This window comes from Podarcis tiliguerta (genome assembly GCF_965153285.1).
Source record: "Podarcis tiliguerta genome assembly, chromosome: 14".
NCBI classification, from domain to species: Eukaryota; Metazoa; Chordata; class Lepidosauria; order Squamata; family Lacertidae; genus Podarcis; species Podarcis tiliguerta.
This window is the reverse complement of record NC_139547.1, coordinates 45,566,275-45,584,369: the sequence shown is the minus strand read 5'-3', so window position 1 is coordinate 45,584,369 and position 18,095 is coordinate 45,566,275. Positions and strand designations below refer to the sequence as shown.

The 18,095-nt window shown below is 48.3% G+C and overlaps 1 protein-coding gene across 2 annotated transcripts in view; it reads right to left on the bottom strand.

The window, feature by feature from the left end:
- Positions 1 to 18,095, bottom strand: part of EMP2 (epithelial membrane protein 2) — a 32,008-nt gene that overhangs the window by 9,543 nt on the left and 4,370 nt on the right. For both annotated transcript variants that reach the window (XR_014504935.1, XM_083413828.1), the window contains exon 2: positions 292 to 411. Coding sequence is in view for 1 of the 2 variants with exons in the window: in XM_083413828.1 (XP_083269954.1) it covers positions 292 to 369 (78 nt within the window). In the remaining variant the exon portion in view is untranslated. The remainder of the gene's footprint in view (positions 1 to 291; positions 412 to 18,095) is intronic.

Sequence of the window (18,095 nt, the reverse complement as noted above, 5' to 3'; positions counted from 1 at the left end):
CCTGGCTTGAATGCAGCTCAGAGGGGAACGGTCCTCTTACCAGGCTAGATGGCTGGCTCCCATATCCTTACTCCAGAGGAGGCTGAAAGCAGCCAAAGGCCAACGTCAGGGAGGGCAACGGTGGCAACAGGTTCAAAACATCCAGCCCCTCCAGTAAAATACATAGAGTGTCTCCACTTTCAATTTGTGGAGTCTTTTTCACTTCCATTTCAAAGGCTTTCTTTTAATCTTTGAACACCAGGCACACACACACGAATAAAATAAAATAAATGCTGTTGGCGGGCAACTTACGCTGTCAATCGTGGCGATGAACAGAAGGGCAGCCGAGCTGATGTGGAAGACAATGATGAAGGCGAGGAGAATCAGCATCTTTGCAAAGGGAGGGTTGCTCTAGTCTAGAGGAAGAGAATGCTGTACCAAAAGACAAGGAGGGAAAGAGATTCAGAGCTTTGGAAAGGGGTGCTTACTGTGCTTACTGTGAAATGATGGTGATTTTTTAATTAAATTTATATACCACCTTTTTTTCAAAAGACCACCGGGTGGCTTAAAACACAGAACATAAACAATACAATTCCATACGTATCATGGTATCTATACAACACACAAGGTTTTATAGGTACCATTGTACTAAGGCATACATACCTAATGCAGACTCTCACAAGAAAAACACTCCTATAGAATAGCTTTTTTGCTTCCTTCATCCATTGCTCAGATAGACAGACAGACAAATGAAAATTGCCTTCACACGACACACACACAAGCTTTTATTCTTCTTTATTTTATATTATTTTTATTTTTATATCCCCCACTGCACAAGGATATAATTATTTCCTTCAAGGAGTTTGAAGTGGTGCACCTGGTTCTCCCCCTTCCCGCTCCCCCCCCCCCAACAACAACAACCCTGGGAGGTAGATTTGGCTGAGAGGAAATGTTTGGCTCAAAGTCACTTGCTGAGCTTCATAGAGGCTGAGTATGGGGACCTGAACCCAGCTCCTAGTCCAGGGGTGGGGAATCTGAGGCCTTGGGGGGAGATGTGGCCCTCCAGGCCTTGTTATGTGACCCTCAAAACCCTCCCCAGGCCACACCCTGTAAAGTTAAAGGGACCCCTGACCATTAGGTGCAGTCGTGGCCGACTGGGGTTGCGGCGCTCATCTCGCTTTATTGGCCGAGGGAGCTGACGTACAGCTTCCGGGTCATGTGGCCAGCATGACTAAGCCGCTTCTGGTGAACCAGAGCAGCGCACAGAAACGCCGTTTACCTCCCCGCTGGAGCGGTACCTATTTATCTACTTTCACTCTGACATGCTTTTGAACTGCTAGGTTGGCAGGAGCAGGGACCGAGCAACGGGAGCTCACCTCGTTGCGGGGATTCGAACCGCCGACCTTCTGATCGGCAAGTCCTAGGCTCTGTGGTTTAACCCACAGCGCCACCCGCGTCCCTGTACCTCCCTCAAATGTGCATTTATACAGTGAAAATTCCACTTGCTTACTTGGAACAGAGAGGGGTGTGTGGGAAGACCCTGTACTTTTGCACCACTTCAATGTAACCTATTTATTTATTTCACTAAATTTATATAAAACATAGCCGCGGAAGCCTTTGGCAATTGCACAGACTAGCTGAGTGAATACGACAAAGGACTGGGCCCACTGCAGTAGCAAGCTTGGAAGAAAAATGAGCTGCACTTATTTCTTACTGGAAAAGGGTCTCTCTACTCTGACTCCAGTCTTATCATACCATTTCTGGCAGTGTGTACTTTGAGAAGGCTGGGAAGAAATAGATTTCTGTAACATCTGTGGTTTAAAGAAGATTTTTTTCTAAAGGTTGCAGTCATAAGGCCTAGAAACCTGAAAATAAATTCATGCATGAGACACACTGCAATTTTCACATGCTCCTGCACAATGGAAGCAAACGAGGGATTTCTTGGAAGAAACGAAGGCAGACGTATCACTGGGAATTCGTGAACCACTGAGAATCTCGAAAGTTCTCACGCACAGGTCTTTGCCAACCAATCCGCTATAGGGTTTTCATATACTTTTATTTATTGCTTCAACAATCCCCTTTATATCCAACATTCCATATCTTTTGGCGAGGCAAAGGAACATCTGTTGCAGCTTGCTAAGCTAACACTGTGGCATTTGGGCATGCAAACTAACCCAGCCTATGTACCTTGATTCTTTTTTTCTTTTTTTGGAAATGAAAATACAAAACGAAGCTGGCAGCCCCAGACAAGCTGTCATCTTTCATTTTGAGCAGACTAAGGGTTGTTGCTTTGTGGCTTAAAAAAACAAACGTTTTCAAAACAGTTAAAAAGAGCGAAGTCTTGTTTTAGCATCTGGTTTCGATCAACTCAGATTGCTGAATGCAAATCCAAAGGAGAGCAGGTCCATCTTCTGGAGGATAGGGTGAATAATAATAGTAATTATTATTGTTGTTATTATTATTATTATTAATCTAAACCCCGCCCTTCTGGATGGGTTTCCCCAGCCACTCTGGGTGGCTTCCAACAAAAGATTAAAAGTACATTAAAACATCAGTCATTAAAAACTTCCCTAAACAGGGCTGCCTTCAGATATCTTCTAAACGTCAGATAGTTGTTTATTTCCTTGACATCCAATGGGAGGGCATTCCACAGGGAGGGCGCCATTACCCAGCTGCCAATGGGAAGAGGACAAATATACCCCGCCTCTCCCAAAGCTGCGCCCCTTGCCACTCCTACTTTTCAAGTGTTTTTATCTGGTGGGAATCTGCCTTTGAGCTGTGAGAATGCCTCTTGCTTGCCTGGATGCAGGATGGAGAGACCGGTGTGTGCATGTAGAAACCCGTGGCTTTGGGGTGGCTGGAATGTAGGCTAATGTAGAGTCCCACCTGTCTCTCCACCCACCTTCGCCTCTGGACCAACGCACCGCTGGCATGCGGCCCACAAAGGAACACAGTCAGATGCCCCTGGGAATCCCAGAAGCAGAGCATCAAGGCAGCCGCCCTTCCCCATGCTTTGCCCCTGGAATTTGGTACTGCCAGATAGATTGCCTTGGTGCATGGAAGCTCTCTCTCTCTCTCTCTAGCTAGCTCAGCTAATTGAGGTCCAGCTCCGAGGGCCTTCTGGCGGTTCCCTCACTGCGAGGAGCGAAGTTGCAGGAAACCAGGCAGAGGGCCTTCTCGGTAGAAGAAGAAGAAGAGTTTGGATTTGATATCCCACCTTTCACTCCCCTTCAGGAGTCTCAAAGCGGCTCACAATCTCCTTTCCCTTCCTCCCCCACAACAAACACTCTGTGAGGTGAGTGGGGCTGAGAGACTTCAGAGAAGTGTGACTAGCCCAAGGTCACCCAGCAGCTGCATGTGGAGGAGCGGAGACGCGAACCCGGTTCACCAGAGTACGAGGCTACCGCTCTTAACCACTACACCACACTGGCTCCCGCCCTGTGGAACGCCCTCCCATCAGATGTCAAAGAAATAAACAACTATCTGACATTTAGAAGATATCTGAAGGCAGCCCTGTTTAGGGAAGTTTTTAATGACTGATGTTTTAATGTATTTTTAATCAGTGTGGTGTAGTGGTTAAGAGTGGTAGACTCGTAATCTGGTGAACTGGGTTCGCTTCCCCGCTCCTCCACATGCAGCTGCTGGGTGACCTTGGGCCAGTCACACTTCTCTGAAGTCTCTCAGCCTCACTCACCTCACAGAGTGTTTGTTGTGGGGGAGGAAGGGAAAGGAGAATGTCAGCCGCTTTGAGACTCCTTAGGGTAGTGATGAAGCAGGATATCAAATCCAAACTCCTCCTCCTCTTTTTCTTTTGTTGGAAGCCGCCCAGAGTGGCTGGGGAAACCCAGCCAGATGGGTGGGGTAGAATTACTACTACTACTACTACTACTACTACTACACTGAATGACAGTGGCTTTCTGGGATTTCAGACAGCGAACTTTCTAATCCTACCCAGGGATGCCAGGAACCGAACCTGTGACCCACTGCATGCAAGGCAGTTGCTCTACCACTGAACCACCGCCTGTCCGTAAATGTCACCCTACATTTGTCACTTTGGTGGTTATGGGTTTTGAGGGGGAGTTTCCCCAAGGCTCTAGGGAGGCCAGACACCATCCTCTTGCTATAAGAAAAAACTGCTCCCTTTCCCTTATGGGGTATTCCAGAGCTTGTACAGAGTCCTTAAGTGGGTTCCCTATCGGTTGGAGAAAATAACAGAGGCCAACCAGAGAATATTGAGAAGCAAAGTGGTTAGTAAGCCTGATCTTTATTGGAGGAAAATAAACTGTTGTAACAGGGTCCCCACCCACCACATGCAGGAGGGAGGAGAACCCTGAACAGTGGTGTGCAAGCTCTTATACAGACTCTTGAAACAGCCCACCCTGCAGCCCAAGACCACCCCCCCCAACATCATACATAAATCACAGAAGGAGGCAGTCTACAGCCAGGATACCTGATAATGGTCACTGATTGCATTACCTGAGCAGCAAAGCCATTCTTTTGTGGCTGTTTACTTTAGTTCCTGAATACAGATCGCAGGCTCACCCTATTCATGCACAAATATGCCCTTAAAACAGGATTTGTAAGCAAAAAGACAATGGGAAGGCTTTCCCCATTTGCCTCGCTTACTGCAGAGGTATATTTGAAGTCACTGGGAGAATTAAAATGGCTTCAGGTTTGTTCTCCCGTACTATTTCAGACACATGGTTCATATATTTAGATAGGCATGCATTTATGAATATTTGTTCTATATTTGACCATAAAGAAGGCTGATCGCCGAAGAATGGATGCTTTTGAATTCTGGTGCTGGAGGAGACTCCTGAGAGTCCCATGAACTGCAAGAAGATCAAACGTATCCATTCTGAAGGAAATCAGCCCTGAGTGCTCACTGGAAGGACAGATCCTGAAACTGAGGCTCCAATACTTTGGCCACTTCATGAGAAGAGAAGACTCCCTGGAAAAGACCCTGATGTTGGGAAAGATGGAGGGCATAAGGAGAAGGGGACGACAGAGGATGAGATGGTTGGACAGTGTTCTCAAAGCTACCAGCATGAGTTTGACAAAACTGCGGGAGGCAGTGGAAGACAGGAATGCCTGGCGTGCTCTGGTCCAGGGGGTCACGGAGAGTCGGACATGACTAAACAACTAAACAACAACAACATTCTATATTTGAGACCTTGAAATTCTTACAACACTCTTTTGCAAACTCCCCTTAACAGGGATTTTTTTTAACTTTCTGCAAGGCCAGGATATTTCTCCCCCGTTTCGTCGTTCCCTCCACAGCACGGCGTGGAAAGGGAAAGTTGGAGTTTGGTTTGGAACAAAGCACTTGGGTTTTCCTTTCGGCAGGCCAAGGCAGGAAGCTGAATTGCCGTTGAACAAACAGCTGGCTGTTCAGGTGCACAATAGGCAGGGGTCAAAAAGTTTGCCCTGAATGGAGCAGAGACCACTTGAGGGTGGGCTGGGGTGCAGTTTGAGAGAGAAACAGAAGGCATGTGCAGCCCTGACCCATCCAAGGTGGGAGACTCTGTATCATCTCATCCATTTGCCAATCCCAAAATAAGACACAGGACTTGTTCCTCCTGCTCAAATGTCTCCCTTAGAAAAAGGGAATACGTGCCCTCAGCTGGGTGCTTAGGGTTAGGTCAAGGCTTACTGCATTTACAAAGCCTTTCCCACAACAGAATAATCCTGAAGCAACAGGAATGAAACCCAGGAATAAAAAAAGAAAGATATACAGTGGTGCCTCGCAAGACGAAATTAATTCGTTCCGCGAGTCTCTTCGTCTAGCGGTTTTTTCGTCTTGCGAAGCAACCCTATTAGCGGCTTAGCGGATTAGCGGTTTAGCGGCTATTAGCGGCTATTAAAGGCTTAAGGGATTAGCGGATTAGCTGCTAAAAGGCTATTAGCGGTTTAGCGGCTTAGAAAAAGGGGGTGGGGAGCGGGAAAAAATCTCAAGACTCGCAAGACATTTTCGTCTTGCGAAGCAAGCCCATAGGGAAATTCGTCCTGCAAAGCACATCGAAAAACGGAAAACCCTTTCGTCTAGCGGGTTTTCCGTCTTGCGAGGCATTCGTCTTGCGGGGTACCACTGTATAGACCTCAAAAAACCAGCCATGAATGCTGGCCAAATTCATGGGAAAATAGAAATGGGGGGAAGTTGGTACCGTAGAACCATAAAATTGTAGGGTCGAAAGGGTCGAAAGACCATCTAATCCAACCCCCTGCAATGCAGGAATCTCAACTAGATCATACATGATAGCCAACCTTTGCTTAAAAACCTCCAACGAAGGAGAAACCACCACCTCCCCAGAGAGTCCATTTCCATTGTCCAACAGCTCTCATTGTCAGAAAGTTCTTCCCAATGTTTGGTCAGAGTCATTTTTTTCTTCTCATTTGAATCCACTGCTTTTGGTTTCCACCCTCTGGAGTAGCACAGAATCACAGAGTTGGAAGGAACCCAGCGGTTCTCAACCTGTGGGTCCCCAGATGTTGTTGGACTACAACTCCCATTACCCCTGAGCTCTGGCCTTGCTAGCTAGGGGTGATGGGAGTTGTAGTCCAACAACATCTGAGGACCCACAGGTTGGGAAAGGCTGGTTCTAGTCCATGGGTCGGCAAACTAAGGTCCGCGGGCCAGATCAGGCCCAATTGCCTGCGGATGGTCCGGGAATCCAAGCAGCCGGCGTAGTGCGTGCGATGGTTTTTGCGACTCAGCCAGGCTTGGGGGTCAAAAGTGAGGCAAGCAGATGCTTGAGAAAAGCCCCTAAGCCGTTCGTCGCGCACAGCAATCTTTTCTTCCAGGGTGGGGAAGAGGGAAAAGGAGCCACAGTTCAGAGTTCCACCATGGAGATGCCAGCAACTGACCTCAGGAAGGGCAGTTGCGGCGGCAGGGGCTCAAAGGCGTCTCGGGAGCGATGCCCGCCGGGGTCTGTGGCAACCAGTGGCGTAGCGTGGGGGGTGCAGGGGGGGCCAGCCGCACCGGGCGCAACATCTGGGGGTTAGGGTTAGGGGCGCAAATCCACAGGTTAGGGGGCGCAAATCCACGGGTTAGGGGGCGCAAATCCACGGGTTAGGGGGCACAAATTACTTGCCTTGCCCCGAGTGCTGACAACCCACGCTACGCCACTGGTGGCAACGGTGCTCCCCGCCAAAGGAAGCAGGGAGCGTCTGGGCAGCTAGACTCCCAAAACAGTTCTGTGTTCTGCTGGGGACGCCGCTTGTTAGCTACACGATGCAAGCCATGGAAAGGTAAATAGCCGCTACTGCCTGGTCTTCCCTCATGCGCGGAAAAGAACGTTTTTGCTTGAGCGTCGCCGGCCTTAGTGTGGCCAACGGCTTCTCCCTTCACCCACGCATGCGCACACACTTTCCAGGGCTGACAGGAATGGCGCACTTACCTCAGCCCCCCCCCCACCCTGCCTTACGAGAGAAATAACTGTCAATGCGTAAAACGCAAAGGAAGCAGCGTGGGTGTATGAGGGAACACCCCCCCCCCTAAAAAATCACACTTGGGCAATGTTGGGGTTGGTCCCAATAAGGGTTTTTGCCAAAAATGTGGGTCATCATCATGGCAACAGATAGTCTAGCCCCTCACAAGATCTGAGGGACAGTGGACCGGCCCCCTGCTGCTCCCTGATTCTAGTCCAACTCTCTGCAATGCAGCTGACCCATACAGGGATTGAACCTGCAACCTTGGCATTATCAGCACCTCACTCTAACCAAATTAGCAATCCAGGTTCACAGAACCCATTTTGGGTACCGCAATCTTGTGCACTCTTGAACCACCCTCTTGCCCCCCCCCAAAAGCACTTTTTGGGGGGTGCACAAGTTGGTGCCCCCCCCCAAATAGCGCCTCTTTTTGCCGACTGAGATTGTGGCGCATGATGTGCGTCCTGGTTTTTTTGTTCCGGAAAAATGGGACGGTATGGCACCTGTCTCAACATGACTGCTTCCCTGCAAGCTGGTGATGTGCATTTTGTCTGAGGAAAAACCCAGAAGCTGAAACAGCTTTGTCTATTTGTCATACCACTGAAATATCCCAGATACTGAAATTTGTACTGCACATCACTGACTGATTGCATCGGGCCTGAGTGGCATCTAAAGGTAAAGGTAAAGGGACCCCTGACCATTAGGTCCAGTCGTGACTGACTCTGGGGTTGCGGCGCTCATCTCGCTTTATTGGCTGAGGGAGCCGGCGTACAGCTTCCGGGTCATGTGGCCAGCATGACTAAGCCGCTTCTGGCGAACCAGAGCAGCGCACGGAAATGCCGTTTACCTTCCCGCTGGAGTGGTACCTATTTATCTACTTGCACTTTGTGCTTTTGAACTGCTAGGTTGGCAGGACCAGGGACCGAGCAATGGGAGCTCACCCCGTCGCGGGGATTCGAACCGCTGACCTTCTGATCAGCAAGTCCTAGGCTCTGTGGTTTAACCCACAGTGCCACCCACATCCCTGTGAGTGGCATTACTCCCCTATAAATCCAGATCCTATACAATGTTCTTTTTCAGATCCAGGTTTCTCTGGCCACAGCTGAGATTACTATTTGGAATAAGACCTATTTGAATAGTTTCAAACGAGGCCTGTCAAAGCTATTTTGACATATTTTCACATATCCTTCCAGTTTGCATTCCTTATCTCATTCCTTCTCTGGGTTGTTTTGACAGATTGTGTGCTGCAATTTCCCAGGGGGAGAAGGGCATCTGGCGGGACTTTTCTCGGAAACAGGATGCTCTGGTCTGGTCCAAGAAGGCAGTTCTTAGGTTAAGACTCTGTCTTCCTCAGACTGGCAGAACTCGAGGGCTCAGGCCAAGGCAGGGACTTGATTTTTACACCGTTATACCGGCTAAAGGGATTACCGTATTTTTCGCTCTATAGGACGCCATTTTTCCCCTCCAAAAATGAAGGGGAAATGTGTGTGCGTCCTATGGAGCGAATGCAGGCTTTCGCTGAAGCCTGGAGAGCGAGAGGGGTTGGTGCACACCGACCCCTCTTGTTCTCCAGGCTTCAGGAAGCTACCCGCAAGCCTGCGGAGCCCGGCTGGAACTCTCGCCAGGCTCCAAAGGCTTGCGGATAGCTGCCTGCAGCCCGAAGCCCGGGGAGCGCGGCACGGTGCACCCCGGGCTTAGGCCAGCTATCCACAAGCCTTCGGAGCCCGGCGGGTGTTCCCGCCAGGCTCAGAAGGCTTGCGGATAGCAGCAAGCTCCAGGAGCGATGGCAAGGTTGAGCGCAACCTCGCCTTCGCTCCTGGACCCCCAGCCCCGAGGCTAAAAACGAAGCCAAGACAGCGAGCGGAATCCATCCTGCTCGCTGTCATGGCTTCTTTGCTCTTTGGGGCTCGGGGGGGGGGGAAATATTTTTTTTCCTTTATTTCCCCCCCCCCCAAAAAAAAACTAGGTGCGCCCTATGGTCTGGTGCGCCCTATAGAGCAAAAAATACAGTAGATCACACTCTTGCAGAATTTCCATGGTGGGGATTGAGAGAGACCCGGGGTGCCTCCAGACCGTTGCTATTTTCTGGGATTCCAGCGGATACCAGGAAATTAGTTTTGTGCAGTTGAAGCAGATTAGAGCGCTCTGTTGCACTAGTGGAATGAATCCACTTCCAAAAATAAACTGATTTTTGCTGTTAGGAAAGTGACAGGGAAATGCATTGAAAAGCGGAGAGCGAATGAAGGACCAATGGGAAGACATTAAAGAAAAAACCCAGGATGCACTGTCCCAGAAGCAAATCAGAAGAGATAAAGGCAGGTTATAATCTAACTCCTTCATAAACCAGGTGCAAGAAAATCAGGATGAACGTTCAACAAATAAGTCATCTGGGAGAGCCCCTTGTATTACGGTAATCTGCACCAGGTTTCTCTAAGTGCAGAGTAAGAGAAAGAATGCTCATTCACACTTTTGCTTGCGCTGTATTTTGTTAATGTATACTGATTAATGTACTGATTAATGCAAAAATACAATTTTGCCTGCAGAAGTGAAGCTCGCATCAGCAAAATATCTCTCTGGGTTTTCCACTGATAAGATCCTATTCAGCAGGTAAGATCGGGTTTTTGCAGCGTAGCATACATAGCTTTATTTATTTATCAAATTTAAATTTTGCCATTCCCCCCCCCCCCACACACACACCAAAGGAGCCCAGGTCAACAAGCCATCCTATGTTTTGGGGGGGGTGTTATTTTTAAAAAACGTTTAAACTATGAACATCTTTTAATTGATCAGGATGCCCGTGAGCCAGGGGCGGAAGAAAGGGGGTGCGGTGCGTCCCAGGTATCATAAGTTGGGGGGGTGACAAAATGACAAAAATATGAGTTGTTTTTTAATGGGCTCATGAAACTTTTTAGTTCAGTCCAGAAACGTAACGTAAAGCGGCTGGCGCTAGGCGCCTGCCCACCGCCTCTCCCTCACCCGCCCCACAGCTGAGGGGGAAGCCGAGGAGGGGCTCCACGCAGCACCCCTGCCTTGGCTTGTCCCACCCCCACGGGCGACTCTTCTTTCTCTGGCTTCATCCCCCTTCATCCCTCCCTCTCGCCCGCCTTCACGTTGCTTCCATCTTCCCCCTAGTCATCCTCCTTCCTTCGCTCTTGGCTTTCTCCCCTCTTCCTTTGCTGTTCTCCACCTCCGTGTCTCTTTGATCTTCTCTCCCCTTGCCCATCCCACCCCTTTTCTCTGTGGTGCCCCCCCCTCCCGATTTGCTGGAGGAGAGAAGTTGAAGGGTAACCCCCCCCCCCGTCCAGTCAATTTCAGCAAGGGCTGTGTGCAGTGGCATAGCATGGGTTGTCAGCACCCGGGGCAAGGCAAGTAATTTGCACCCCCTAACCCGTGGATTTGCGCCCCCTAACCTGTGGATTTGCGTGCCCTAACCCTAACCCCCAGATGTTGCGCCCGGTGCGGCCGGCCCCCCCTGCACCCCCCATGCTACGCCACTGGCTGTGTGCGAATCTCCGCCTCCTGCCCCCTCTTCCTCCTCCTCATCCCGGGCTCCTTGCAACCTCAGCAGCAGCGAGAGCAGCTGCCAGGGGACGTGGCCAGGCAGGAAGGGCTGTAAAGGGGCGGAGCTCCTGGCAGCGCCCCAGAACAAACTGGAGCCCCGGCCAGCGACGCTGCTGCCGAGAGCCTAGGAAAAAATATCTCCCTTGAACAATCCAAATGGAATTGGCTTGTCAACAGGCTGATGACCAAGTTGTCCACCACCAGCCTTTGTTTCCTTGAAAGAGAAAGCCTCTCCTCCTTACGGAGGGGAGGAGCTGTGAGCGGGAGCCGTTTCCCGCGCCGCCAGGGGGGGGCGTTCCGGCCCCTGACCAGCTGGCCTGGCTGCCACGCCACGCCCCCAGGTAGCCAACCAATCAGGTGGAGGCTTGGGGGCAGGATTTAGCAAGTTTTGTAAGGAGGAATATATGAAATATTGCAAAGAAGATAAAGAAGAGAGACATCAGTTATGATATTTAAAAGTAATAGCGAAAGTAAGAAATGTAAATTAAGTGGGAAAATTTTCAGATGTGATTGGCGGAAGTAAAAAAAAATTGTATAAGATATAAAAGTATGTTTTATAATTGTTGAAAATGATATGTGTGTGTGTATGAGAGAGAGATTTAAAGCTGCGAAACTGTAAATCGAGAGACTGTGCATCTCAGCTCCTTTACTGGCTTGTAAGAAGAATTACTGAGATAACCTGTGTGACACATTTAGGAAACACTGTGGGGGTGGGTTGTGTTTTTTAGAAAACAAAGTGCAGCTCCAGGCATGGCGATCAAGCCACTGTCTGTGCCCAAAGGGTCACCCTTTGGTTGGCGTTTCCTTCCATTCTCCCTGTCAACTTTTTGCCCAAGTGGGGGAGAGACGTCATTGAGATGAGTCCGGTGCCATCATCTTAATTGTCCTAATAACATCCTTGTGAGAGTCTTGAGGCTTATCATCCTGGAGCACGAGGAAACTATCCTTCCTGGACAGGGTTGCTTCTGTCCTTCGGCGGATAGCGTCGATCCTGTCACATGCCAATTGTCAAATGGGCGTGGGGATGTTAGAATCATTGAATGGTTGGAAGGAGACCTCCCGGTGGTAGACCAGTCCAACCCCCTGCAATGCAGTAATCTCAGCTAAAGCATCCATGGCAGATGGCCACCCAACCTCTGCTTAAAAACCTTCAAGGAAGACCCTCCAGAGGGAGACCGTTCCACTGTTGAAGAGCTCTTACGATCAGAAAGGTCCTCCTGATTTTGAGTCAGAATCTCCTTTCTTGCAGCTTGAATCCATTTGTTTGGGAGCAGGAGGTCAGCACCAACACTTTGAATTGTGCTCAGAAACGTACTGGGAGCCAATGTAGGCCTTTCAAGACCGGTGTTATGTGGTCTCATGGAGACAATTCTGAGCAGGTCTAAGTGCATGCTGATTCGATATGCTCTTGTGTTTAGTTTAACCCTTCACTGAGAACCATGAGGACTAGAATCCTACCTTTAATTTTAAGGAAAGGGCTGGAAGCTCAGTGGAAGAGGATCTGCTTTGCATTACAGGAAGTCCCAAGTCTCCAGGTGTAGCTGGTGGAGACCCCAGTTCGAAATCCCAGAAGGTCACTGCTAGTCATTGGATTGTAGAGTTGGAAGGGATCCCAAGATTCATTTAGTCCAATGCAGGAATCTTAATTAAAGCCTCCATGACAGATGGCCATCCAACCTCTGCTTTAAAATTTGCAAGGAAGAAGAGTCCACAACCTCCCAAGGGAAACCGTTCCACCGTCCAACAGCCCTTACTGCCTGAAAGTTCTTCCCGATGTGTAGTCAGAATCTCCTTTCTTGTAACTTGAAGCTATTAGTTCAGGTTCTGCCCTCCAGACCAGGAGAAAACAAGCTTTCCCCATCTTCCACGTGACAGCCCTTAAGATATTTGAAGATGGCCATGCTACCTCCTCTCAGCCTCCTCTTTTCCAAGATAAACATACCCAGCTCCTTCAACTGTTCCTCAAAAGGCTTGGTTTCCAGACCCTTGAAACTGTCCCACAAACTCCAGCGGGTGCAGAATGCTGCAGCGAGGCTCCTCACGGGGTCCCTGCCATGGGAGCATATTCACCCAGTAAGCTTTACCAGTTGCACTGGCTCCCGGTGGAGTATAGGGTCAGGTTCAAGGTGCTGGTCTTGACCTTTAAAGCCCTTTGTGGCCTAGGACCCTCGTACTTACGGAACCGCCTATCCTGGTACGCCCTGCAGAGGATCTTAAGGTCCATGAATAACCATAGTTTAGAGGTCCCGGGCCCTAAGGAAGTCAGACTATCCTCCAACAGGGCCAAGGCCTTTTCAGTGATGGCTCTGACCTGGTGGAATGCTCTGTCCCATGAGACTAGGGCCCTTCAGGAATTAACCTCCTTCCGTTGGGCCTGTAAGACAGAGCTATTCCACCTGGCCTTTAATTTTAATTCAGCCTGATCTTTTATTTCCCATCTCTTCCTTGCCCCTCCCCTTTTATGAAGATCACCCGCTCTGAGACCCCGCAGCTAATTCTCCCCTGGCCTCCTCACTGGCCCAAGTAGGACCAATTCAGCCAGCTAGCCCTGGGGATTATCTAATGCTTATTTCCCCTAAATTGATTTCTGAATTTTGAATTTTATTGTTATTCATGTTTTTATACTGTATTTTATGCTGCTTTTACAATTAAGTGTTTTAAATTTGTTGTTAGCCGCCCTGAGCCCAGTTTATTATTATTATCATCATCATCATCATCTTGGTTGCCCTCCTCTGCACATGTTTCAGCTTGTCGACATCCTTCTTAAATTGTGGTGCCCAGAACAGGACACAGTGTAGACAACACTGAGCTTATATGGATCAATGATCTGACTCACTATAAGACAACTTCCTGTGCTGCCACTTTTCCATCAGAGGCCTGTGGCACTCTCCTTTTCTTCCAGCTTTAAACGTCCGTCATCCACAGCTCCATCACTCTGCAGCCTTCTCTCCTGCATATTGAACTAGGGGCTGATGGGAATTGTAGTCCAAAATCTCTGGTGGGCACCAGGTTCTGCAAAATTCCGTTCCACCATAAAAGAGCTGCAGATGTTGCAAAGGCCCCTAACACTGAGCTAATGCCGATGGGATTTTTAAGATAACTAAAAATCGGTGTGAGAGGGAGAGTTTCAAGATTAAGCAGCTACCACAATATTATCTTCCCCCAAAACGTTCTAATTTCTATTGATACTGATCAAAAGATATACAAAAGTTTATACCCAACACCATGTATCTTTTTTTATAACACACCAGAATAAAAGAAATGCTTTTAAAACCTAATCTAAAAGAAACAGGAGCAAAGAGAGGGGAAAAGAAATCAAAAGAAAAGAGAGTGAGGAGAACAAGAAAATAAAAATGTGGAAAGGCTTCCAGTTCTCTGCCTGTCAGCTAAATATAGTAACTTATTCAAAGTATCCACTCAAATTGGACATCCTTCTATTCTTATTTTTTACAAGCCAATATTTTTCCATCTTCAAACCCAGATATTACGAGCTCATTTTTCTTCTTCCATGCAGCAAGTCCAGAAGAAGGTTTCCAATCCTTAATAAATGTCAGCCGTGGTTTTCCCTCTGATTAAACCCATTAAATCAGCCACCACAATATTCTGAGGACACAACCGCGTCATTGTCTGTCGCATTTCTGCCACTAATTCCCAAAGCGTAGCTCTTTCCTCACTTGTTGGTCCTGAGACTCCCACCCCATTTCGAAGGTTGACTCATGAGCTTGACGGGGCCAAAGGAGCAGTTCATCCACAGGATAACTGGGCGGGGAAGCGACTGTCTGTCAAGATCTTGAGTGGCATTCTCTGTCTCGCCACTATATTCCGTTCAACTTTGGGGTGTGCCCGACTTCCACCCGTCAGCCAGCCAGGGCAAAGTCATGGCCGATGACAGCCGTGCGATTCTTAGCAAAACTTTCCCATGCCTTGCAAGCCCTCGGACCCTTCGCTCACCCAAGATGACACTTTCAGGAAACAGGGTTTGGGCAGAAAGGGATCAGAGTTCGTGCAAAGTTTTAGCTCCGGCCCTTGTGACCCTGCAATGCTTAGGCCTTTTTTAAAAAAGCAGGTTAAAGGGCACACAGACCAGGAAGGTGGGGAGAAATTCAATTGAGTTTGCATTCAAAGGCAAACCGACTTAATTCGTACTTTCCAAAGGGACTCACGAATTGAAATGCAGATGGCTTTTGACATTCACGTTTCTGCAAAATTCGCAGCGTAGTTCTGCAGCCGAGTGATGTGTACAAGAAGGCATATACTAAGGTACAGGGGTATATGTTGCTGGAAACGATATTCAGTGCTACCTTGGTTCTCAGACTAAATCCGTTCTGGAAATCTGTTCCAAAACCAAAGCGTTCCAAAACCAAGGTACGCTTTCTCATAGAAAGTAATGCAAAATGGATTGATCTGTTCCAGACTTTTAAAAACAACCCCTAAAACAGCAATTTGACATGAATTTTACTCTCTAACAAGACCACTGATCCAAGAAATGAAAGCAATAAACAATATACTGCAGTCACACAATCGATCAATCAGTAGCTGAACTGGATTCCACACAGTCACAAAAACAAAACAAAAAAGCCGCAAAAACAAAGAACGCAAAATAAATAGCAAAAACAGACAGACCTCAGTGTAACCCTCAAAATGGAAGTGCGGCACTCAAAATGGAAGCGTAACACTCAAAACGGAGCACATTCGGCTTCCAAAAAAAGTTCACAAAGTGGAACACTTACTTCGGGGTTTGCAGTGTTTGAGTTCCAAGTTGCTTGAGTACCAAGGCATTTGAGAACCAAGTACCACTATACACAAATGCATTACAGGAGAGCTATTTCCAAAAATTGGCAAAAGGTGCATCTATTAGGCAAGACCGAATACAAAAATGTGTATGTTGTGGGAAATTAGCAGTGAAAATGCTGGTTAATTTTTCCAGCTGGTGTTAAAAGAAGAACCCATTTGGAAATGTGGAGGACTGGATTTAAGATTGGAAAAATGAGGAACGGAGAGGACAAACACTGATCAATTCGCTCATCACTATGCTGAGCCCCAGAAAATGCGATGTTTTTTGGGGGGGTGCATTTCCTTCCTTGCTCACTAATGGCAAGGAAACCCCATGGGAACAAAACCTAAGAAGATCAGTGCTGGATCAAACCAAAGGTCCAACTAGCCGAGCATCAGTCAACCACTCCCTCAGTGTTGGGGAACTTGGCCAGTGGTGAGACCAGCAGGGGTTGGTCTAGATGACCCCTGGGATTCCTTCCAGATCTACAATTCCATGCTTCCGTAACTTTTGGCTCCTCCTCTCCTTGAGCTCTTTCCATCCCAGCTGGTCAAGAGAACAGCTGCTCTAGCTTAAAGGCCTACACCCAGGTTTGCCGATTTCCTCCTCCCTCCCAATCTATTTTCCTTTTGTGCCATGTCTTTTGAGATAATCCCCATTTAAAGCCACCTATCATCGCATGCAGAGACAGTGAGTTCTGCAGCTTAATGCTGAGCTGTGGAAAGAAGGGTTTCCCTTTGTCCTGATCTTTTCTTGTCAATCAAGTTTCCCAGGGATACTCTGCACTCTAGTTTTACGACGGAGAGGGCAAAAGCATTCTCCATCTTTTACAAACCTCTGTCCCATCCCTCTACCACCACCCCTCTTATTTGCTTTTGGGGTGGGTCAGAATTAAAGGGCCCCCCAAACCTTGTAGCTTTCCTTTATAGAGGGTATATTACTCTAGGCACTAAAAGATCAATGCAGAACAGGTTGTGCCGACATAAAGATGTCAGTACTTTTGTAACCAGGGAAAATCTTTAATGGGAACAATTTTTAAAAAAAATCAGAACAGGTATTATGTGGGACCTCTAGTCATGCCAGTTCTATAGATCGAAGCAGAACAGTGAGTTAAAGTGATTGTGCAGGTAAAAGGGGTCCTAAATTACGGGATTTACATACTAAGAGTAATACCTTGAACTCAGCCTGGCAGCAATTTGGCAGCCAGTGCAGAGATCTGAGTGCAGGTGTTCCATGCTGACAAAGCCTCACTCCTGTCAGCAATCGTGCTGCAGCATTCTGCATTAACTGCAACTTCTGGGTCAAGCATGAAGGAAGGAAGCCCCACACAGAGTGCATTGCAGTAATGTGGACATGAGTAATGAATGCATGCGGTAAAAACCACTGAGCCTAAGGCTTGCTGATCAGAAGGTCGGCGGTTTGAATCCCCGCAACGGTGGCTCCCGTTGCTTGGTCCCTGCTCCCACCAACCTAGCAGTTCGAAAGCACGACAAAGTGCAAGTAGATAAATAGGTACCGCTCCGGCGGGAAGGTAAACGGTGTTTCTGTGCGCTGCTCTGGTTCTCCAGAAGCGGCTTAATCATGCTGGCCACATGACCTGGAAGCTCTACGCCGGCTCCCTTGGCCAATAAAGCAAGATGACCACTGCAACCCCAGAGTCGGCCACGACTGGACCTAATGGTCAGGGGTCCCTTTACCTTTACTATAGCCAGGCCTTTGCAAATATAACATTTTAAATGCATTATACACATGTGACACTAGATGGCGATGGCGAACTTAGAACAAATCAATATATTTTTCAAAACGTTTCTTTCAAAAAGCATTTTCAGAGCGATTTTTTTTATACATGTCTAGATCCCCGCCCCCGAATGGCCATAGCTGTCGAAACAATTGCAAGTTCCTCAGGACAGAGACCTGTCCAATAGGATACTGCCTTCCACTAGGTCAAACCCTTCATCCATCTAGCTCCATATTGTCTACACGGACTGGCAGAGGCTCTCCAGGATTTCAGGCTTGGAATTGGCCTGCGAGCGCTCCAATTGGAGAACAGCCTTTACTAAAGGTGTCATGGACTTTGAAGATGCTCAAACTCAGGACGAAAGGGAGAAACGTGCTAAGGGGAAGGCACGCTTGGCAAACCCTCACCGTGATCAACTCCTGCCCAGAAACCTATGTCCCCACTGTGGAAGGACATGTGGATCCAGAATTGGCCTCCACAGAAGACAATCTTACTCGGCTACGAGGGATCGCCAAAATTGATGATTCCTAGTCCTCAGGACTGAACCCAGGGACTTCTGCATTCAAAGCAGCCGCTCTGCCTCTGAGCGACAGCCCTTCCCCTGACCCCATCCTC